This window comes from Saimiri boliviensis, chromosome 11 (genome assembly GCF_048565385.1).
Source record: "Saimiri boliviensis isolate mSaiBol1 chromosome 11, mSaiBol1.pri, whole genome shotgun sequence".
Lineage (NCBI taxonomy): Eukaryota > Metazoa > Chordata > Mammalia > Primates > Cebidae > Saimiri > Saimiri boliviensis.
Genome location: NC_133459.1, coordinates 44,920,526 through 44,944,051, shown reverse-complemented (window position 1 = coordinate 44,944,051; position 23,526 = coordinate 44,920,526). Strand labels below are relative to the sequence as shown.

The 23,526-nt window shown below is 41.0% G+C and overlaps 1 protein-coding gene across 5 annotated transcripts in view; it reads left to right on the top strand.

Moving 5' to 3' along the window:
* Window positions 1–3,735: 3,735 nt before the first annotated feature.
* Window positions 3,736–23,526, top strand: part of PIK3R3 (phosphoinositide-3-kinase regulatory subunit 3) — a 100,437-nt gene continuing 80,646 nt past the window's right edge. The window contains exons 1-2 of one of the 5 annotated variants that reach the window (XM_074380748.1): window positions 3,736–3,987; window positions 4,803–4,912. In XM_074380748.1, the coding sequence (XP_074236849.1) occupies window positions 4,807–4,912 (106 nt within the window). In that variant the 5' untranslated portion in view covers window positions 3,736–3,987; window positions 4,803–4,806. Of the gene's footprint in view, window positions 3,988–4,117; window positions 4,913–5,189; window positions 6,124–23,526 lie in introns of those variants that run through there. The other 4 variants (XM_074380747.1, XM_074380746.1, XM_003936892.3 and 1 more) reach the window with 4 other exon arrangements.

Sequence of the window (23,526 nt, the reverse complement as noted above, 5' to 3'; positions counted from 1 at the left end):
GTTTATTTAATTGCATGGACTGGGCCTTATCACAAGGCAAGTGGTCAAGGGAAGATGAGAGAAGAAAAAAAGAGAAGGGATTGAGGCCGGTAGACTCCCTACCCAAAGGCTAAAGTCAGTCCTGGTGTTAATGCTAGTGACCTTAAAAAAAAAAAAAAAAAAAATGCTGGGCGCGGGGGCTCAAGCCTGTAATCCCAGCACTTTGGGAGGCCGAGTCGGGTGGATCACGAGGTCAAGAGATTGAGACCATCCTGGTCAACATGGTGAAACCCCGTCTCTACTAAAAATACAAAAAATTAGCTGGGCATGGTGGCGCGTGCCTGTAATCCCAGCTACTCAGGAGGCTGAGGCAGGAGAATTGCTTGAACCCAGGAGGCGGAAGTTGCGGTGAGCCGAGATGACGCCATTGCACTCCAGCCTGGGTAACAAGAGTGAAACTCCGTCTCAAAAAAAAGTATGTTTCCATTTTGCAAGGCTTTTTTTTTTTTTTTTTTTTTTTGAGATAGATGTAGTCTCACCCTGTTGCCCAGACTGGAGTGCAATGGTGCAATTTTGGCTCACTGCAACCTCTGCCTCCCGGGTTCAAATGATTCTCCTGCCTCAGCCTCCCAAGTAGCTGGGTTTACAGGTACCTGCCACCACACCCACCTAATTTTTATATTTTTAGCAGAAACAGGTTTCACCATGTTGGCCAGGCTGGTTTAGAACTCCTGACCTTGTGATCCACCGCCTCAGCCTCCCAAAGTGCTGGGATTACAGGTGAGAGCCATTGTGCCCGGCTCCATTTTGCAAGGCTTTTAAAAAATACTGTGTGCTCAGATGGCACCTTTAATCATGAAGAACTTCTGGCTGAGTTCCAGACTGATTCTGCTGGCACAGAGAACTCTGAGATCATACCCTATATTCAGAGCACAGAAGAAATATTTCATCCATCTCTAAAATAAAGAGGAGAAATGAAGCATGTTTGAACAGTTGCAGAATAAAACCATACCAGGGTGAAAAGTGAAGGGCATCCTAGCCATTTAGAGTTATAGAAAAGTACTATTAATTCTAAATACTTAAGTGGCACATTTTTTTCATTCTGAGTGTTTCACTATAAACTAAGCAGCTTGCATAAATCTATTTCATAGATATATAAATGAAGGCAGACAGAGTTCATGATTTACCTAAGACTACTTCAAATTAAAAAAAAAACAAAGGGAGGAGGTGAAGGAAAACAAGCAGCTCCCAAAGTAGCAGGTTGTGGCCCAGGAGTTTGAGTGCTTAGAGCTGAATTTAATCTACACCCAGGCCAAATATAATTCTCCAACTTGGAAGTGGTTCAGGACACCCGAGCTAACATTTTTTTACCTTTGCCAAAGAGCCTGGGGCAGTTTGGTGACAAGCAATCACAACATCACTTCTATTTCTCAATAGAAAGAAAGACTAGCATCATCTGACAGGTGCTTTCCCGCATTGTCAGGCACTGGTTTAAGCTCATCTGAAGAAAGTGTGCTTCCCCTTGATTCATCATTGCCTCTTGCAACACTTACTCTCTTGAGATCTATTCAAAGGTCTACTTAAGTTGGACAGTTGGGTCATACAATTTTAGGTGGCAAGACCTAATCACATCTTTACTCCATGTGTCAGCCTTGAGCACTTGATTATATATTGTGTTTCGACTTCACTCCATCCCTCAAAGCCTTAGCTGTGGGAAAAGACTGGGCGATTGCTCTGTGTATCAGAAACTGAAACTCCACCACTAAATGCTGAAAAGTGGTCCAGGGAAAAGGTGCTGTGGAAATCTGAAAGCCATTATCTTTTCCACACTTCCTCTCTTCACTCTCATTTTGTTTGGGAATGCACAGGAATACCCGTGAACAAAAATAAACCAACCTACCCTTGACTGTTCTGTCTTTTGAGTTATCAAACTTGAGTACTTCTGGCTCCCAGATATGCTGAAGTAGAGACTGCTGGGAAGGCAGTCACAAAATAGAGTTGATCTTCCAGTATCTTTTACCTGTAAAGAATGGTTCAGGAGATTATAATTAATGAGTCCTGACTCAAAGTTGAACTCATATTTGGAACTCAGAAATATAAGAAAGCATGCAAAAATCCTGGTGTGTCTGAGGACATGCCATCGAGACCATCCTGGCCAACACTGTGAAAGTCTGTCTCTACTAAAACACAGAAAATTAGCCGGGCATGATGGCGCACGCCTGTAGTCCCAGCCACTCTGGAGGCTGAGGCAAGGGGAATCACTTGAACCAGGGAAGCAGAGGTTGCAATGAGCCAAGATTGCACCACTAACTCCAGCCTGGCGACAGAACAAGATTCCGAAAAAAAAAAAAAAAAAAAAAAAAAAAAAAAATACTGGTGTGCTTTCTTAGCTCAACCCTGTCCATACTTTCTGGCCCTTTTTAACCACTCTATGCCCAGTTCATACACTTTTTGATTGTCTGCCCTCAGGAACTGTCTCAACTCAGTCAAGGCACCCTTAAAGGAAGACAGAATCACCTTAGGAGGCAGAGGGTGAAACGTGGCAACTCTTCTACAGGCGAATCAATAAAGCAGACATGCTCAGGGTAGGTTTTGCTAGGGCTTAAATCAGGTTGTCAACTCAAACACAATGGGCTTTGTTACTCCTATGTAAAGAGGAAATGGAGCAGTTTTTGGCCTCCTCAGACTGTATTGTAGGGTATACAGGATGGCAATTCCAGGCACAATCTTTAGAAGACACAATTCTGCTTTTAGCTATTCAGTGTTCTCCAGCAAGTTAATTAGCTGTTTCTGAAATGCATGGAAATATTGAGCATTTTCATAGTGAAGCCAATCTCTCAGATTTAAACTTTGGGGGTATATGAGGAAGGGTTCTGTCAGGGAAACAGAATAAACAGAATAGAGCCCTTTTGGTGAGAGATTCCAACACCTGCGATTTATCTCAGAAATTACACATGCACTGTAATTCCAAGACTTTTTTTTTTTTTTTTTTTTTTTTTCTGGTTTGAGCACTCAAGCTGGAGAGCTTGCTGAGTTGCCTCACTATTTTAGGTGTGGGGTTCAAAAGTCCTTGGGAGGGAAGCAGAGAGGAACTGCAAAATGCCTCCCTCAGAAATGCCCAATTGCTCAAGGGGAGAAGCAGGGAGTGGGCTCAGGTAGCAGCCAGGAAGGTTGCAGGGGCCACGGTCACATCCTCTCACTGAGCGGTAAGGTTCCTGCAAATGAGTTTGGGGACTATTGCTTTGACAACTTATCAAGGGTGCAAGGAGGGCCGTCCCAGCAAGGTGAAGAGGTTTATAGGAAAGGAGTCTGCCCAGAGACCTCCTAAGGACCTGAAGAGCCCGCACCCCGCCAAGTGACCGTAGGCGCCCCCACTGTGTCCACTCCCCTCCCCCGCGGCCAGTCTCCGGGCAAAGGCGTCTCACACAGGTCCTCCCCGGCTCCTCTCCTCACTCGTCCGGGCGGACTAAGCCGCGGCGGGAGCCCCGCCTGTCTCCGGGCAGCTTGAGCCCCCGAGAGCTCGGCCAGCCTGTCAGTAACCGCCGTTCGCGTTTTCTTTCTTTCTTTCTTTTTTTTCCTCCTCTTCTTTTCTTTTCCCCTTCTGCCTTTGTCCCGCTTAGTAACTGGGTTTTGACCAATCGCCGCCTTACCGGCCGGCGCCGGCTGTCTCCTGATTGGCCCGCTTGGGGCGCGCAGCCGTCTCCCGCTCCTTCGCAGGAGCAAGGCAGACAAAAGACGCAGGCTCCAGGCTCCGGCAACCGGCCTCAGCCAATCACCACCTACCTTGTCTTTCTCCCCCTCGTCGCTCCCTCCCCGCTTGGCTCGCGTGCTCCCAGTACTGACTCCTGGAGTGCGGCCAGCGCCCGGACCGTACCATTCTGACTGAGGCTGGGGGAAAGCGCGGATGGCTGATTGGGGAGCCGAAGCCTAAAGAGCGGTGGAGAGATCTGAAAGTCGAGATGGAGGGCAGTGTTTTGAACATATTCTCAGGCACCTGACAGAATCCCGGTACATCGAGGCGGGACAGCGTGGAAGGGGCCGTGGTGATGCCTGCTTTCCCCCCTCCCGGCGCGGTTGGGTGGCGCCTCAGCGGGTGGGCAGCGTGGGGCTGGGAGGGTGTCCCCTCCGCGCCGTTAAAATGAAACTCTAGTGGCTGGAGTCAGGGCAGAGCTTAAGGGCAGCCGGTGCAGGCGGGCTGCATTTTAGACCCCGGCGGGGCGCCCAAACGAGCCGAACTGACTGGACTTTCCGGCTGGTCCCGTTCCCGAGGTTGCTGCAGCTTCGGTTCCGAGCCCGACCGGAGCTGAGCCCGAGTCCCGGCCCCTTGGGGATTCGCTCTCTGCAGACCAGTGGAACCCCGAAACTTGAACGCAATCTCCAACCCCCTTTTTATGCCTTCCTTTGTCACTTTCCCGGTTTTCTCCCAACGTGTTCTTTTTTTCCCTCTTTATTCTCCCTGCTCGGAAGAACACAAAAGTGGCTTCCGAGGAAAGATTTGGAGGCGGTGGGAGCTTTTCTCTCTGGAGAGCGGCTGTGTAGAAAGGATTTTTGGGAAGCCGCTATTTCACACCTCTGCCCTCGGTCCCCCAAGCCTCTCTGTAACCCTCGGAGGAGAAAGCCCGTGGCTTGAAAGTTCGGGGGCATTTTGCTGGGTGCTGTAGGAGAGTGGGAGGTCCCTGTTCTGGTAGTTTGGCTGGACTAGTACTGGCCGTTGGAAACCCCGAAGTACGTTTCCGTGTGGATCTTTTGCAGATACATATTTTTAAATACCAGATTAAAAATATATGCCTTCTATATATCTCCTGACGACCTGCCCCTGACAGCGCTATGTACAATACGGTGTGGAGTATGGACCGCGATGACGCAGACTGGAGGGAGGTGATGATGCCCTATTCGACAGAACTGATATTTTATATTGAAATGGATCCTCCAGGTACTTGGGAGAAAAAAAAAAGAATCTCGTATTGGGTCTCATTTGTATTTACCAAGAGCTTGGTGATGTTTTCAGGGCAGAAGTATTCCTGGGTGCGCTAGATTAGGGATGAGGGGAAGATTTGCAGTTACAGCTGCGGTAAAACTGCTTCTGGTTTACTCGTTTAAAGTTTGCAGTTAGGACCCTGAACCTATTGTCCTGCGAAGGTGGGGGTGGGGGCTGGAAGTGGGGGTGGGAGAAGAGACCCCTTTAAAAAATTACCATTATTTTTTACTTTGCCTTTGCGTGTCGTTCAGGTTTTTCTTGTGCCTTCCACTTTATTTATTTATTTATTTTTCAATTAAAGACTCTTCTACCTGCAAAGGATGTTTTATATACCGGGCTGGAAGCCAGTCTTCCCCTTTGGGCAAATTCTTGAAAGCTTGTCGTTTCATACATTTGTCTAATTTGGTTCGTTGTGTTTTACCCCTTTTAACTTCTGAAACTGAGTTGCCTATGTGATTATTCATTGTAAGGCTCCCTTTTTCTCTTGCAGAAACAAATGCCGGTTAGTGATTTTTTTAGGGATTGGGCGTTCATATTCAGCCATGGTCTTAGTCTGAGGTTTTCCTTCTCAGAAGGTAGTTGCTCAGAGAGATCTACGTGCAATATTATATTACTCTTTAATTTAATGATGATTTAACTTAATTTGTGGGATAGGGTTTAATATAACTTCAATTCCTAGAGTAAAAAAAAAATGAGGGAACCTTTCTCTTTCCTGTGAATATGTGATATGTACATATGTGTTCCTATACACATGACGTAAAGTATACATATATAGTACTATATTTTTACTTTAAGCGTTGCGTGACGCTATTACAGACATTTTGTGTATCTGGTAGGAAAGGAAAAGGAAGGCAAAATGGAAAAGTTGGCTTTTTTTTCTTTTAAAGTCTACCTCATTTTATGATTATTAGCTGTCAGATTTTCTCAAACCCCGTTTGCAATTACAGATGGTGCTTTACGTAATGATTCTGGATAAGTAGAGGGCCTTTATGTCTTCTTGTTTCTGTTGAGGATGAATTCTTTATGATTTTAAAACGCGTTATGGCTAAGCCTACAGAATAAATGTGTGTCATTGGGGAACCTCGCTTATTATAAGACTATTTTTGGAAACGTTTGAAAGGATTTGAGCCGTGCGAGTGGGAAGAAGTGTAACTGTCTTGTAGAAGGTATGTAGAAATCGTTTCCTGTGTCCTTGCAAACAGTAAATTATCCTTTTTTAAAAAAAATTAGTCATAGTGTTATATGATGCTGTACTAAAAACTAATATTGAATAAACCTTTTTCACTCTTGATGATCACTTAGTATTTTTTTTCTTTTCCTTCATTTCAGAGCCTTCTTTATTTGCTTTTATAATTATGACTGCAATCAGGATGCAGCTTTTTAGTGTTTTGCAAAGTTTGTAAGATTTGCCACCCATCTATTGTGTCTTTCCCCCTTTGTTTCCCCCTAATGGTAAAAGCATATTAGATACATTTGTCATACATGTGAATGGAAATTTAGTACATCACTGGTACTTTTAGTGTAAAAACTAAGGTTAATAATTCTAGATTCCTGTTATAAGAATTATATATTCAAACTGCCTTAGAATTATACTGCATTATATAGTATCTTGCCTTGCAGACATACAAAGAGAATTTGTTGGGTGGGAGGTGAGTAGGGAGGAGGGGAGAAAATGAAGAATGCGCTACGGTTTAAATATATTAGCCTAGTAGAAAAATACTGGCCAAGTGGAGTTGAGTTGTCCAAAAATAATTTTAAGAAAAGTTGACTGTTATATGGAGATGTGGGTCTTATAAGGTTGTATGGAAAATTCTGATCCAAACTTTATTTTCGATGGAAATAAACTTTTGAATTTAAAATATTCATCCTTGAATGAAATTGTGAATACTGAGATTTTATTAAGAATACTGAAAAGATACATATGCTGTTCTTTAATACACTTTTGTAGCCTTAATGTAGAGTATGGTTAGTTATTCCTAGTAGCTTTTAAAAATGAAGCATACTTGAGTATGCTGAAACATTACCTATGAAGTGAATGGTTTTTCATGGAAATAGTGTGAATGTCAATCTTGTTTTATGTGATAAATTAAGTTTTCGAAACATTTAAAACTACATCCTTGGTGAAGCTGTTGCAGCTTGTTTTGTACATTTTTCCTAGCTCCCAACTCAGATCAAGCCCTTATTATTTCCTTCCTGGACTGCTGTGATTGCAAACTAACTGCTCTCCCATTTCTACTCTGTTCAAGCCACGGTAATGTTAAGAGTATCATCTGATGATTTATCTTACAATGATAAATCTTCCAGTGATTTAAAAACCTCCCAATGGCTTCCCTTTGCCTACAAAAAAAAAAAAAAAAAAAAAATGTATATATCCCTCAACTGCATACCTTGTCATATAAGTCCCTCTATTTTTGCTTCCAACCTAATTTTCTAGTTCATTCTCTTCCTGGAGTCCGTCATAAATTCTGTAGAAGCAATTTTGTATTTGCTGTTCCTTGAATATATGCTTTTTTCATCTTTCTGGGATGCCTTTCATTTGCAGTAGTCACATGTTGAAATCTTATATGTATGTGTTTTTAGGACCTAGGTCAGATGCCTTCGGTGTCAGAATATGTTCTCTAAACCCTTCTGTTAAAAAATCATCCCTCCTTCCTTTTGCCTCCGTCTTCTAGTGCTTCTTCTTCTTCTTTTTTTTTTGAGACAGTCTCACTCTGTTGCCCAGGCTGGAGTGCAGTGGCACGATCTTGGCTCACTGCAAACCTCCGCCTACTGAGTTCAAGTGATTCTCCTGCCTCAGCCTCCTGAGTAGCTGGGATTACAGGCATACACCACCACACCAGCTAATTTTTGTAGTTTTAGTAGAGACAGGGTTTCACCAGGCTAGTCTCAAACTCCCGACCTTAGGTGATCTGCCCGCCTCAGCCTCCCAAAGTGCTGGGATTACAGGCATGAGCCACTGTGCCCAGCCTACTCTTCCAGTACTTCTCAGATGAAATTTTTTCCATTCCGTCTAGAGGAGCTACTGTAATATTTATGTATACTTCTCCCTATGAAGTTGGCTTCCCACCTGGTCCTGAGCTTCTTAGCTTGTCCAGGGTCTTGCAAATAGTAGACAATTTGATCAATATATGTTGAATTACTAAATAAGGAGCATTGTTTCCTTCTAGGCTTTAGGTGCCTTTGTACTTAAAGTCCTTGCTCAACTCATTGCTTGGCTATTGCAGCAGCCCAGGGTTAAATAACTTTTGAATTAGACATTTGTTGACTTAGGGCCCTTAACTGTAATGGTGCCAGTATTTTTAATATTTTTTTCATCTTTATTTTGTTTTCAAGACAGAGTCTCACTGTGTTGCCTAGTCTGGAGTGCAGTGGCGCCGTCTCGGCTCACTGCAACCTCCACATCCTGGGTTCAAGGGATTCTCATGCTTCAGCCTCCTGAGTAACTGGGAGTACAGGCACACGCTACCATGCCTGGCTAATTTTTGTATTTTTAGTAGAAATGGAGTTTTGCCATGTTGGCCAGGCTGGTCCTGAATTCCTTGCCTCAAGCAATCTGCCCATCTTGGACTCCCAAAGTGCTGGGATTACAGATGTGAGCCACCATGCCTAGCCTTTCATCTTAATTTTAGACTGAACCATAAATGCAAAATTTTATCCATTATTACTTCTAGTTGCCTCAAAAACTATTTTTCAGAGATGCTTCCCTCTAGCCTGTCATTTCAATAACTAACACTATTATGCATCCTGAAGTTTTCTAATAACTGCATGTATTGGTGTATCTACTGTCATAGTAATGTGTAAGTTGAATACAAATGGGAGTTTAATGTGTTAATGTTTGTGTATTGTCCGGCAGCAGTAGATCTACTGAACTGTTCAGATGAAACATAAAACTTTTTATTGTTGGCTAGGTATGGTGGCTTATGCCTATAATCCCAGTGTGCTTTGGGAGCACAAGGCCGGAGGATCATTTGAGGCCAGGAGGTCTGGACCAGAACACTTTGTAGAGATGCAATTTCTATAAAACAACAACAAAACTTCTATTGTAGAAATGTTAATATTGTAGTACAGAGAATTGCCTATAAGCATCTTTGTTAGTCTTGGTATGAATTTGGGAATTGGGATTATTCTGTAACAAAACTGGATAGAGGCCTCTCAAAGAGCCTCACCTTTGGTCTTTTAAGGATTAACTATGCACAGCTGATCATAACTCATGCACAAAGCTTGTAGCTAGTGGTGTGTTAGCTCTGCACTTTAGTTTTGACATTGTTTTCATTTTAGGAAAACGTAATGAATTCCTTTTAAAATTAATGGATAATTCTTGTTTAAAGTTGTTGGCTGTTTTTTGTTCTTACGTAGACAGACTTCTGAAATTATTATTATTTTTTGAGGCAGGGTCTCACCTTTGTTGCCCACCTGGAATACAATGGTGTGATCATGGCTCACTGCAGCCTCAACCTCCTGGGCTCAAATGATTCTTCCACCTCGGTCTCTTGAGTAGGTGAGACTATAGGTGTTTGCTACCACACCCAGCTAATGTTTTAAAAAATTATTTTTTGGTAGAACAGGGTTTTGCCATGTTGCCTGGGCTGGTCTTGAACTCCTGGACTCAAGTGATCTGTCTGCCTCAGTCTCCCAAAATGCTGGGATTATGGGCATGAGCCATAGCACCCAGCCTGAAATTATCTTTCCTTCTGTAGATAATTAGAAAATGAAAAGTTTTGTTTGGCAAAACACAAATATAGGAAAGTCTAAAAAAGTGGTCCTCAATTTTTTTTTGGTCTCAGTACCCCTTTTAGAATTAAAACATTAGATGACCTCAAAGAGCTTCTCTTTAAGTGGATTATAGCTATTGATATTTGTAGTATTAGAATAAAACTGAAAAATTAAAATATATTGAATTCATTAAAAAAATAATAAAGCATTGTACATGTGGCTTTTTTTCTTTTTCTTTCTTTCTTTTTTTAAAGAGATAGGGTCTTGCTTTGTTTGTCCAGGCTGGTCTTGAACTCCTGGCTCAAGTAACCCTTCTGCCTCAGCTTCCTTCTGCCACCATGCCTGGCAAACATATGTTAGCATAACTTTTCTAAATGAAAAAAGTAACTATATTTTCTAAAAAATAAAAAGAATTAGTGGGAAGAGTGGCATTGACATCTTGACAATCCAGCTTCATAGAAGACTTTTTTTTTTTTTTTTTTTTTTGAGACTGGGTCTCACTCTGTTGCCCAGACTGGAGTGCAGTGGTGTCATCTCAGCTCACCGCAACCTCCACCTCCCAGGCTCACACGATTCTTCTGCCTCAGCCTCCTCTGTAGCTGGGATTACAGGCACCCACTACCACGTGTGGGTGATTTTTGTATTTTTTTTTTGAGACGGAGTTTCGCTCTTGTTACCCAGGTTGGAGTGCAATGGCGCGATCTCGGCTCACTGCAACCTCCGCCTCCTGGGTTCAGACAATTCTCCTGCCTCAGCCTCCTGAGTAGCTGGGATTACAGGCACGCACCACCATACCCAGCTAATTTTTTGTATTTTTAGTAGAGACAGGTTTCACCATGTTGACCAGGACGGTCTTGATCTCTTGACCTCGTGATCCATCTGCCTTGGCCTCCCAAAGTGCTGGGATTACAGGCTTGAGCTACCGCGCCCGGCCCGATTTTTGTATTTTTAGTAGAGATGGGGTTTCATTATGTTGGCTGGGGTAGTCTTGAGCTCCTGACTTCAAATGATCCACCACGGTAGCCTCCCGAAGTGCTGGGCCCAGCCAATAGAAGACATTTAAATTCCCATGTCTGCTTCTGCATTCAGTCTCTTGAGATATTTACAGGTTATAACGTCAGGTAAACTCCACTGTATAGTTATAAGAGAATGAGAGTGAAAATGGCAAATAATGTCTTAGTGATACTATGAAAATAGTTTTGACCTCTTGGACTCTCTCTGAAGGGCCTTAGGAATTCTGGATCATGTTTTGAGACCTATTAGTCTAGAAGTTAGACTGCATAGTTTGGTGGAAAACCTGGTAAAGTATCTTCTGACTTTGAAGCCAAACACAAAGGTTGTTCTAAGAAACTTATTTGCTTACCCTGACATACTTGGTATTTTCAACCCTGCAAAATTTAGATTAAGATTTTGGTGGAAAACTGGTACACTGGCCCTATGGTTGGGGAAAATATCTGCTGAGAGCTACATTGAAGAAATAGGTCATCTGCCACTTCATGATTCTTACTGTTAACAGATTAAGTAGCCTTCTGTGGTTGAGTTTTTATTTTTAACCCTGAGCATTTGGTTTCATCTTATATAAATGGTTCTCCTGTATATAGTAAGATGTTTCTTTTACGATCTAGGTGTCAGTTTTTAATGATATTGTTGTTTGGGACAAATGTTAATATAATCAAATGATGTAAAAGCCATGCCAGTTTTTTTGTCGTCTTCTTGAAAAAGATTAGTCATTGCTTTCATTTAATACATTATAATGTATAGTGTATCCAGCTATGTTTCACTAGAAATATGGTGATTCTCCCATTTGATAATGCTTTTAAAATTTATTCTCATTGTTTTGATGCTGAATACTTTTATATTTCTTATAGTGTAGAAAAGATAGGACATGTTTATGATTGCCATTTTAACAAGATAGGTAGAAAAATATAAATATATCTATGTAATATGATATACTTTTTTATTGGTATTAAAGGGGGAGACAGCCTGAGTGTAGTAGAAGGAACAGAGGCCTTGGAAATAGTTGACATAGATTGCAAAACTAGCTTTGCTTCTTATCCTGCCCAGTGTTATATGGCCAGTACTTAACCTCTCTATACATCTGTTTTTTGTGAAATTGAACTAATAATATCTACCTTTGCAGAGTTGTGGGGATTAAATGTATGTTATCAATATCTAGTATAGTATTTGACATATAGTGTGTACCCAATAAGTGTAGCTTGTATTTAGAGCTTATTATTGATAACATGTAATTATCCATCTCTACCTCTTTGGGTACTCTTGCAGTCAAAACCTTTGACCTATTTTGCCCCATTCTTTTCCTTCCCAGTGTTTACTCGAGCCACATTTTATTTATTTTGTTTTTTGGAATTGTTCTCTAGGGTCTTTTCTAGTTAATAATATTTCATGAGTCTATGGAAATGTCTACTCAAGTCATCTTTTCCTTTTAGTTTCTATTGCCCTTGTCCAGTTCCTCAGTAACTCACCTTAGAAATGATTTGTAATGAAGGTAATAGTTGTTAACATTTGTTGAATAATTATTATAGTCCAAGAACTATGTTAAATGCTTTTATATGTATTCTTTTAGCCACATAACAACCTTATAAAATTGGCACTATTATTATTCCACTTTACAGACAGGAAACTGAGACTTAGGTTTAGTAACTTACCAAGTAGCAGAGCAGGTCTGTCTGCCTAACTAAAGCCCAGGTTCTTAACAAGTACCTCCTAACTGGTTGCTCTTTTTCTGATTTCTTCTTCCCCTTCCCTATAAATTTGTCCTGAATTCTTCAGCCAGATTAGTCCTACTGAAATGTTAGTTTTATTGTTTTACTGTCCTTCCCCAAAATAATCAGCAGCTCTTCATTTCTTTTAAGTAGAGATCATGTTAAACTTGGCATACATGGTCTTTAGTAATATGGCACCAACTGGTATTTATAACTTTATTTCTAATTTTCTATTCATATTTCTCTTCTAGTCTAATTTCTTCCAGCCCGATACCCTGATTATACCTTGCTCATTCCTATCTTCAAGCTTTTTCTTAAGCTGCTTCCTATGTAGAATATGCCCATCCAACCCTGATCTTTAAATCACGGTTCTGTCTAAGTCCCCCTTCCTTTTTAAAACTTTCTCCAAAAATTCTAGCACTGCACCCCTTTATATGTAGGGTAACCTTTGTTACTTTGACATGGAATCATATGTTATATTATGATACTTAATTATTTCATGAATATAATCTATCTCCCAAACAAGACAAGTTTCTTGAGGTCAGGCTGTTGTATTTCTGTCATATCTTTTTTTTTTTTTTGAGACAGGGTCTCACTTTGTCACTGAGGCTGGGGTGTAGTGGCTTACTACAGCCTAAATTCCTGGGCTCAAGTGATCCTCCCACCTCAGCCTCCTGAGTAACTGGCACTACAGGCATGTGCCACCATGTCCAGCTTGTATCTGTTTTCCTAAACAGCCAGTGCCCAAGTATTTTGTTAAATTTTAGGCCCGTGGATCTAACTAGCCTGATTTTGTGACTTAAGCTTTAAAATGTTAATAATATTTATTATTAGCATATGAACTCTAAACTTATGAAGATAATTGGCTGGGCACTTATTATAACAAAGGAAATAATGAAAAAATTGCAATACTTAATGTCATTAGCAAAATCATATGGTTTTGAGTAAAAGTTGTTTTTGAAACTTTGAATAATTAGAAATGAGTAGGCTGGGTGCAGTTGCTGGCGCCTGTAATCTCAGCACTTTGGGGGGCCAAGGTGGGTAGATCACTTGAGGTCAGAAGTTCTGGCCAACATGGTGAGAATCTCTACTAAAAAATACAAAAATTAGCCAGGCATGGTGGCGGGAACCTGTAGTCCCAGCTGCTCGGGAGGCTGAGGCAGGAGAATCACTTGAACCCTGGAGACAGAGGTTGCAGCGAGCTAAGATGCCGCCATTGCATTCCAGCCTGGGCGACAGAGCCAGACTCTGTCTCAAAAAGAAATAAGTAATAAGTTTTCACAGTGTATTAGTTTAGGTTTACATGGCACTGGGACAAATGGAGACTTTGAAGTTACCCAATGTGTTATTATACCAATTAATTTTAGCATGTGTAAGACTTGACTTTTAACAAGGTAAAGTGAGCTATCAAGCTTTATTAAAGATCAGTTTCCACATTGCTTGCCCATATGTGTTGTATGTGTTGTTCCTTGTGCATATTTGCAAACTCACATAAAGTAAGAGGGTTATCTCATTTTCTTTTTCTTTTTTTTTGAGACAGGATCTTGCCCTGTTGCCCAGGCTGAAGTGCAGTGGTATGATCACAACTCAGTGCAGCCTCAACCTCCTGGACTCAAGTGGTCTCGCGCCTTAGCTTCCCAAGTATCTGGGCTATAAGCATGCACCACTATGCCTGGCTAATTTTCAAAGTTCATTATTTTAATAAAATATGGAGTAGGCTATGTCCAACCTGCCAAATCATGCCATTTTGCATATCCCATATCAATATGAAAACTGCCCTGTGACTTTGTATTGATGAACCAACACAAAGCCAAAGTCAATACCATCTACCCTTATCCATACTTGGACTTCCTGTCTGGTGTTCTGTTTGTGGGCCAGATTGCCTATCCTTGTCTCAGGGTATGTGACAACAAATTCAGAGTATGCAGCTATGCAGTCTTTTTGTTGTTGTTGTTGAGACGGAGTTTTGCTCGTTACCCAGGCTGGAGTGCAATGACGCAATCTTGGCTCACCGCAACCTCTGCCTCCTGGGTTCAGGCAATTCTCCTGCCTCAGTCTCCTGAGTAGCTGGGATTACAGGCATGTGCCACCATGCCCAGCTAATTTTTTGTATTTTTTTTTTAGTAGAGGCGGGGTTTCACCATGTTGACCAGGATGGTCTCGATCTCTTGACCTCGTGATCCACCCGCCTCGGCCTCCCAAAGTGCTGGGATTACAGGCTTGAGCCACCGCGCCGGGCCAGCTATGCACTCTTAAATGCTTATTGTAATAGTTTGTATTTGTTAATTTACTTTATATATGTATATATATATATGTATGTATATATATACATGTATATTTAAATGTATATTATATATTTATATTATATATTATATATAAATATTTATATAAATTTTATATATAATATAAATGTATATTTTATGTGTATATATAAAATATACATTATATATGTAAATATATATAAATTTATATATAAATGTACATTTAAATGTATATTATAAATTTATATATTATATATATAAAGTAAATTAAATAAATATATAAATGTATATATAAATGTATATTTAAAATGTAGATATGTGTGTGTATATATATACACACATATATATACACACATATATATATATACACATATATATACATATATATACACATATATACATTTTAAATAGAGAATATATATACACATATATACATTTTAAATAGAGATGGAGTATTGCCAGGTTGCCCAGGCTGGTCTCGAACTCCTGAGCTCAAGCAGTTCTCCCACCTCACCCTCCCAAAGTGCTGGGATTACAGGTGTGAGCCACCATGCCCAGCCAGTATTTATTTATTTATTGAGACGGAATCTCGGTCTGTCACTAGGCTGGAGTGCAGTGGTATGATCTCGGCTCACTGCAACCTCCCAGATTCAAGCAATTCCCCTGCCTCAGCCTTCCAAGTAGCTGGGATTACAGGCGCCCACCACCATGCCCAGTTAATTTTTCGTATTTTAGTAGAGGCGGGGTTTCACCATGTTGGCCAGGCTGGTCTCGAACTCCTGACTTCATGATTCTTCTGCCTTGGCCTCCCAAAGTGCTGGGATTACAGGCATGAGCCACCACACCTGGCCAAATTTATTTGCTAAATTGTCATTATTTATTGGGGCAACATGATGTTTTGAAGTATATGTATACTGTGGAATGGCTAAATCTAGCCAATCAACAAATGTACCATCTGTCTCTTGACCTTGTGGTCTGCCTGCCTTGGCCTTCCAAAGTACTGGGACTAACTACAGGCATAAGCTACTATACCTGGCCTATTTTTAAACTTAAGAAAAATTCAGTTATGAATTAAAATTAAAAATCTGAATGAATATTGCTTTGAAAAAGGTCTTGTTGAAAGGAATTATTGTGCTGGAAATATATTGCTTTAGAGTCTGTTCTTACATATATATTTGCCTTTTTTTCCCCCATAGGGTATAGAATGACCTTTTTAACAACAGAATTACTCAGTATCGTCTAATTTATATTGAACTTCTTTGCTTATTGTTATTTTTTTTTGTTTTTTTCCTTTTTGTGGAGAACAGGGTCTCGCGATATTGTCCAGGCAGGTCTCGAACTCCTGGGCTCAAGCTATCCTTCCGCCTCTGCCTCCCTAAGAGCTGGGATTACAGGCGTGAGCCACAGCGCCTGGCTAATTTATATTGAACTTCTTTTTTTTTTTTTTTTTTTTTTTTGAGACGGAGTTTCGCTTTTGTTACCCAGGCTGGAGTGCAATGGCGCGATCTCGGCTCACCGCAACCTCCGCCTCCTGGGCTCAGGCAATTCTCCTGCCTCAGCCTCCTAAGTAGCTGGGATTACAGGCACACGCCACCATGCCCAGCTAATTTTTTGCACCTTTAGTAGAGACGGGGTTTCACCATGTTGACCAGGATGGTCTCGATCTCTCGACCTCGTGATCCACCCGCCTCGACCTCCCAAAGTGCTAGGATTACAGGCTTGAGCCACCGCGCCCGGCTATATTGAACTTCTAATGGGGATTTATAGAATTAACCGCAAACATTTTTTCTGATATTCATTCTGGGATGTATTTCATAAAAAGTATTTAATTCATATGTTTTCAGCTGCAAGCAACAGAACTAATTCAAAATGGCTTTAAAAATAATAAATTTTATCTTCTCATTTAGTAGAGTCATTTGATTTCAGCAGCTCAACAATGTCAGTAAAAACCCATATTTTGGCTGGGTGCGGTGGCTCATGCCTGTAATCCCAGCACTTTGGGAGGCCAAGGCGGATGGATCATCAGGTCAGAAGTTTGAAACCAGCCTGACCAACATAGTGAAACCCCATCTCTACCAAAAATATAAAAATTAGCTGGGTGTGGTGGTAAATGCCTGTAATCCCAGCTATTTGGGAGGCTGAGGCAGGAGAATCACTTGAACCTGGGAGGTGGAGGTTGTGGTGAGCCGAGATCTCGCCAGTGCACTTCAGCCTAGGAAACAAGAGCAAAACTCCATCTCAAAAAAAAAAAAAAAAAAAAACCCTCATATTTTGATTAGCCATATGTTGCTCAATTCTGCCATCTTTGAGACTGGCTTCATCCTCAGGCTAGTAGCAAAATGATTGCAGTGATTCCAGGCATCACATTCATAACAGCTTCTAAAAGAAGAGGAAAAATATCTCTTCCTGAGCCACTGTTTTTGGGTAGAGGAAACTCTCCAAAAAACCTCTAGCAAAGTTCTTTCTCATCTTTTTGTCCAGAATTGGGTCATAGGCTACTTGGTGAACCAATCACCAGTGATTACCCTTAAATTAATCTAGTTTCTCAGTCTGGAATGGTGGGTATATGGGGTATATGGTTGTATTGGGCAGGGATTCTTTTAAAGAGGAAGAGGAGAGAATTGATGCTAGGAAAGTAATTTGGAAAACCATAAGTCTTTTCAATGTTACTGTCTTTGTGTTTGTCAATAAATCATATTAGCAAGTTATTTTTTCCTTTTTCAGAATTAAAATCTAGCTGTGGGAAATACATTTTTATTTTCTAAATTGGAATTCTTAGGGTCACATAGTAATGGGTTAATATAAGACAGACCTTTTTTTGTCTTGTTGGTTGCTTACTAGAAGATGAGGAAGCTAACTTCTCTGGTTGACAGTTAACTAATTTTAGGAATATAGGCATTGGAATGGAGTGTTAATATATCAAGTAAATGAGTGTAAGACAACATTTTGCAAAACTATCCATTTCAAATTCTAAAGTTCAGTAAATTAAGTAAACCTGGGACTAGTGGAATGATTTATGATTTGAAAGCTAGCCTGAAAAATTAGGAGCCATCCAGTCTGGGCAACATGGAGAAACCCTGTCTTTACAAAGAATACAAAAATTAGCTGTGCATGGTGGTGTACTCTTATAGTCCCAGCTACTTGGCAGGCTGAGGTGGGAGGATCACTTGAGCCCTGGAGGTCAAGGATCCCCTGAGCTGTGATTATACCACTGCACTCCATCCTGGGTAACAGAGCGAGATCCTGTCTCAAAAAAAAAAAAAAGAAAAAAAGAAAAAAAGAAAAGAAAAGAAAAAAAAGCATTTAGGAGTTGGGTACAATGGTATGTACCTGTAGCCTCAGCTACTTGCAAGGCTGAGGTTGGAGTTTTGCTTGAGACCAAGAGTTGGAGATCAGCCTGGGCAACACAGTGAGATTCCATCTCAAAAAAAAATTAGAATACTACTTTAAAGTAACCTATATCTTTCAATTAAGATGTCTGATGTGCCTAAGTATTGATTTTTCTCAGTATGTTAGAAATCTAGAGGCAGTATCATGGAGTAGTTAAGAGAGGAGTATCTGGAATCGGAACTCCTGAGTTCAGATTGCACCTCTGCCACTTCTTCACCTGTGTCCTTGGGCAGTTTACTTTTCTTTGTTGTGGTTTCTTCACCCAAAAAGTAGGGTGATAATTGTCATCCAATGGGGTTGTGAGGATTTAGTAAGTTAATAACTGTCAAGTGCTTAGTGTGGTACCTGGAACATACTAAACACCTGTAAATATTTTTGTTTTTGTGTTAATTAATTCATGTTTTTTGACAAATATTTGATGCCAAACACTATTCTTGGTATGGTAGTGAACAAAACAGCAAAAATGCTTCATGGAATTTTTGCTTTCTGAGAATAATTAATACAGATGTATGTTTTTTTCTTTTTGCTGTAATGTTTAAATGCTTGAGTATAGATAGATATTGATGTAAAATGGGGAAAGTGTCCATGTTTAAGAGCTCCAGACTCAGGTTGTTGGGATTTCCTATTCTAGCTCTGCCTGTTTCTAGTTTGTGACCTTGGACAGTTTTCTAATCTGTATAGCATAGAAAATAATGTTAATCTTACTGAAGGGTTATTGTGAGAATTATATAAAATAGTACACATAAGACACTTAGGGCAGGTATCTATTATTGTTTTTGTTTTTATTATTTATGGCTGGGTATGGCGGCTCATGCCTGTAATCTCAGCACTTTGGGAGGCTGAGGCTGGTGGATCACCTGAGGTTAGGTGTTCAAAACTCACCTGGCCAACATGGCAAAACCCTGTCTATTTATTTAATACTTTTTTTTTTTTGACACGGAGTCTCACTCTGTCAGCTAGACTGGAGTGCAGTGGCTTGATCTCTGCTCACTGCAACCTCTGCCTCCCGAGTTCAGGTGATGCTCCTGCCTCCCAAGTAGCTGGGACTACAAAAACAATTTTTTAAAAAAGAGATAAGGTCTTACTCTGTTGCCCAGGTAGCATGCAGTGCCCTGATCATAGCTCACTGCAGCTTTGAGCTCCTAGGCTCAAGGGATCTTCCTGCCTCAGCCTCCCAAGTAGCTACAGGTATGCACCACATACCTGGCTAATTTTTTTTTTTTTTTAATTTTTGTAGAAACAAGATCTCACTATGTTTCCCAGGATGGTCTCGAACTCCTGTCCTCAAATGATCTTCCTGCTTCAGGCTCCCAAAGCAGTGGGATTACAAGGCATGAGCCACTGTGCCTGGCCTGTTTTCATTATTATTAATAAAACTGGGATGCTGCTGGGCACGGTGGCTCATGCTTGTAACCCCAGCACTTTGGGAGGCTGAGTGGGGTGGATCACTTGAGGTTGGGAGTTCGAGACCAGCCTGACCAACATGGAGAAACTTCATCTCTACTAAAAATACAAAATTAGTCGGGCGCAGTGGCTCACACCTGTAATCCTAGCACTTTGGGAGGCCAAGGTGGGTGGATCACCTGAGGTCAGGAGTTCAAAACGAGCCTGGCCATCGTGGTGAAACCTCATCTTTAAAAAAAAAAAAATACAAAATTAACCGGGCATGGTGGCGCATCCCTGTAATCCCAGCTACTCAGGAGGCTGAGGCAGAATTGCTTGAACCCAGGAGGCACAGGTTGCAGTAAGCTGAGATCATGCTACTGCATTCCAGCCTGGGCAACAAAAGCAAAACTTCATCTCAAAAGAAAACAACAACTGGAATGCTTTGTGGCCCATCTCCATAGTGTTCCACAGAGGAAGAACCAGCCTAACATTCAAATTAAATTGAAAAGTAATTAAAGTGTTTATTTAATCCTTTCAAAAATGCCAAAGGGGTTTACATTTATAACATTATGATACTACTTTAAATCCTATTTCTTCATCTTTGGCATGGTTAGTCTGAAACTTTCTTCTCTCTTAAAATTTACCAACTCATAACGACTTGAGCAGTCTCATTTTTTGTGTTTATTTTGTAACCCTTCTGAAACCTGTTAAATTTTTTTTTTTTTTTTTTGAGACGGAGTTTTGCTCTTGTTACCCAGGCTGGAGTGCAATGGCGCGATCTCGGCTCACCGCAACCTCTGCCTCCTGGGTTCAGGCAATTCTCCTGCCTCAGCCTCCTGAGTAGCTGGGATTACAGGCACATGCCACCATGCCCAGCTGATTTTTTGTATTTTTAGTAGAGACAGGGTTTCACCATGTCGACCAGGATGGTCTCGAACTCTCGACCTCGTGATCCACCCGCGTTGGCCTCCCAAAGTGCTGGGATTACAGGCTTGAGCCACCGCACCCGGCGAACCTGTTAAATTTTTATTCTCTTATTAAACTCTTTACTTTGCCCATATCATTATTCTGATCTATACAGTAATGTCCAGGAACCAAGAGAGCAAAGAAAAGAAGCTGTGAATACTCAAATATAGCAACATTTTTGTTTCTGTCACACTTATCTGTGGTATAGGATATAACGTGTTTTGGCTTTTGGAAAAAAGTCTGTTTAGTTTTAAGAAGACAATGAGGTGGTTCAGACCTGTTGTGGGACATTAATTCGGGACTTGGAATTTAGCTTTTTTTCCAGATAGTTAGAAACTATCTAAGAGCTGCTGTCATATCTCTCTGACTGGAACTGGCCTGGTCTCTTTTTGGTTCCTAGTGCTCAGCCCTTGGAATTTAGTATTGCCAGAGAAAATATATGCAATATGGACCATGCAATATTTGGGATATACTTATAGTAAACAATTACTCATTGTTTATTTGAAATTCAAATTTAATTGAGTGTCCTATATTTTTATTTGCTAAATCTAGCAACCCTAATACAGAGAGAGGCTGCTGACTTAGCTATATTTTCTAGTACATTCTCTGTGGCGTTTAAGAACGCATGTGTAACTTGATGTAGTGGGTATCAGGATACTTTCAGTTTTAATAATAGAAAATCCAACTCGAATTAGTTAAAACAAAGGGAATTTGTTTTAACCGGTTTGAATTAATAGGCTTATGTAATAGAAAAGACCAAAGAGAGTGAGGGCCCCTGGCATGATTGATCAAGGGTACAGGCTTTGGCTCTGTTTTTCTATACTTTACCCTATATTAGCTTTTTTTTCCCTCAGACTGGCTTCCCCAGTAGTACAAGCTGGCTGCCTTTGGCTCCTGGGACTGAATGTTTCCTTATTCCTAGGAGAGAAAGAAGATGCTTCCTACAAATACAGTGCAGAAATCCTAAGCTTGACACTAATTGAACCTTCTCACGCTCCAAAGGATCACTGTCTTAAAATCTGGGTAGCTTTCTGTGTCAGGACCAGTGGCTCTTAAACTTGAGTGTGCATTGGAACTACCTGGAGGACTTGTTAAATTACAGATTGTGGCTGGGCACTGTGGCTCATGCCTATCATCCTAGCACTGTGGGAGGCCAAGGCGGGAGGATTACATGAGTCCAGGAATTCAAGATCAGCCTGGGCAACATGGTGAAACCCTGTCTCTACGGGGAAAAAAAAAAAAAAGGTAACGAGGCATGGTGGTGCATGCCTGTGGTCCCAGCTACTTGGGAGGCTGAGATGGGAGGATTTTTTGAGCCTGGGAGGTCAAGGCTGCATTGAGCTGTGATCATGCCACTGCACTCCAGGCTGTGTGACAGAGAAGATACTGTCTCAGAAACCAAAAACAAAACACAGATTGCTAGGTCCTATCTCTAAAATGTCTAATTGAGTTGGTTTAGTAGGCTTGGTTCCGAGAATTTATGTTTGTAACATGTTCCGAGATGTTACTGATTTTGCTGGTCACAAACCATAATTTGAGAACCACGGTTTTGTCAAATCAGGGCCTATTCTTGGGCTGAGGAAGAGATCAATCCCACTTAAACTTTTTACCAGTGAGGGGAGGGGAATAAAATGTTTTGGAAGATAATGACAATGTCCACTGAAGAGAAGACTGCTCGGTTTTTTTGCGTATCTAGTTTCTCTTCCCTCTTATGTAGGTAAGAACTTTTTCTCTTGGAACCATTCCTCCTTCATTTGGAATGATGTGGCTTGGGTGGTTGGCCTAACCCATTGGTTTAAGGATGGGCACATGATCTAGGCCTGGTCAATAAGAGCACTTGCATAGTCACAGTGATCAGCTCAGGAGTGAATAGGGCAGTGATCTTTGTAGGTTAGTCAGTGTACATTGCTATACATTGCTATTTACTCTCCTGGCTAGGAATACAAAGATGACATAATCCCTGTCCTCAAGAAGCTGAGACTGTAATTACGAAAGACATACCTGTAAACAAACGCTTGCAGTACTCGTCTTTATAATTCCCTCTCTTTCTCCTGGCTGTCATCTAAAATATATTTCTACTATATACTGTACTACTACCACCTTTATAATTCTTAACCATACTTTGTTTAGAGTCTTTAGTCCTCATTAAATTATAAATTGAATCAGGATAAGGTCTGAGTCCATAATTAGTTGCTGGATCTTCAATACCTAGCCCCGTCTCTGGCACAAAGAAAGTACTCAGTAAATATTGATTGAATGAATGTTGAAGTATAGCAATATAAGAATATTTAAATGAAATAGGGAATGATTGGTTTACTGGTGGGTTAGGAGAGGTAACAGCCTGAGTAAATGCATAAAGTTATTAAAACACCTTAAGTTTTGTTGAAGCTCAATGTGTGAGATAGGACGTGGCCTGCTCATGGTGGCTTATACCTGTAATTCTGGCACTTTGGGAGGCTGTGGTGGGAGGATCTCTTTAGCTTAGGAATTTGAGACCAGCCTGGGCAACATAGTGAGACCCCGTCTGTTTTAAAAATTTTTGGCTGGGAGTAATGGCACATGCCTGTAGTCCCAGCTACTCAGGAGGCTGAGGTGAGAGGATTCTTTGAGCCCAGAAGGCTGCAGTGAACTATGATTGGGCCATTGCACTCCAGCCTGGATGACAGAGCATGAACTTGTCTCAAAAAAAAAAAAAAAAAAATGGAGAGATAGGAAGTGGTATTAGATGAATCTGGACCCCAGTACGTGGGGTCCTGATCATGAAAGGCCCTGAAGGCTACATTTAGGGGTTGAATTTTATCTTGTGGCATTTGACTGAAGCCATTGACTGATTGGTTTTAAGTAGGGCAGAGAGTATGTTGGCTGTAAGGTGAAAAATAGATTGGAGGAGAATAAGATTATAGAAGGAAAACTGGTTAGGAGGCTATTTCAGTACTGAAAAAAGATGTTATAAAAGCCTAAGGCTAAGATTTTAGCAGTGAGAATGAATAGTAGAGTTTTTTAAAAAGTAGAATTGGCCGGGCGCGGTGGCTCAAGCCTGTAATCCCAGCACTTTGGGAGGCCGAGGCGGGTGGATCACGAGGTCAAGAGATCGAGACCATCCTGGTCAACATGGTGAAACCCCGTCTCT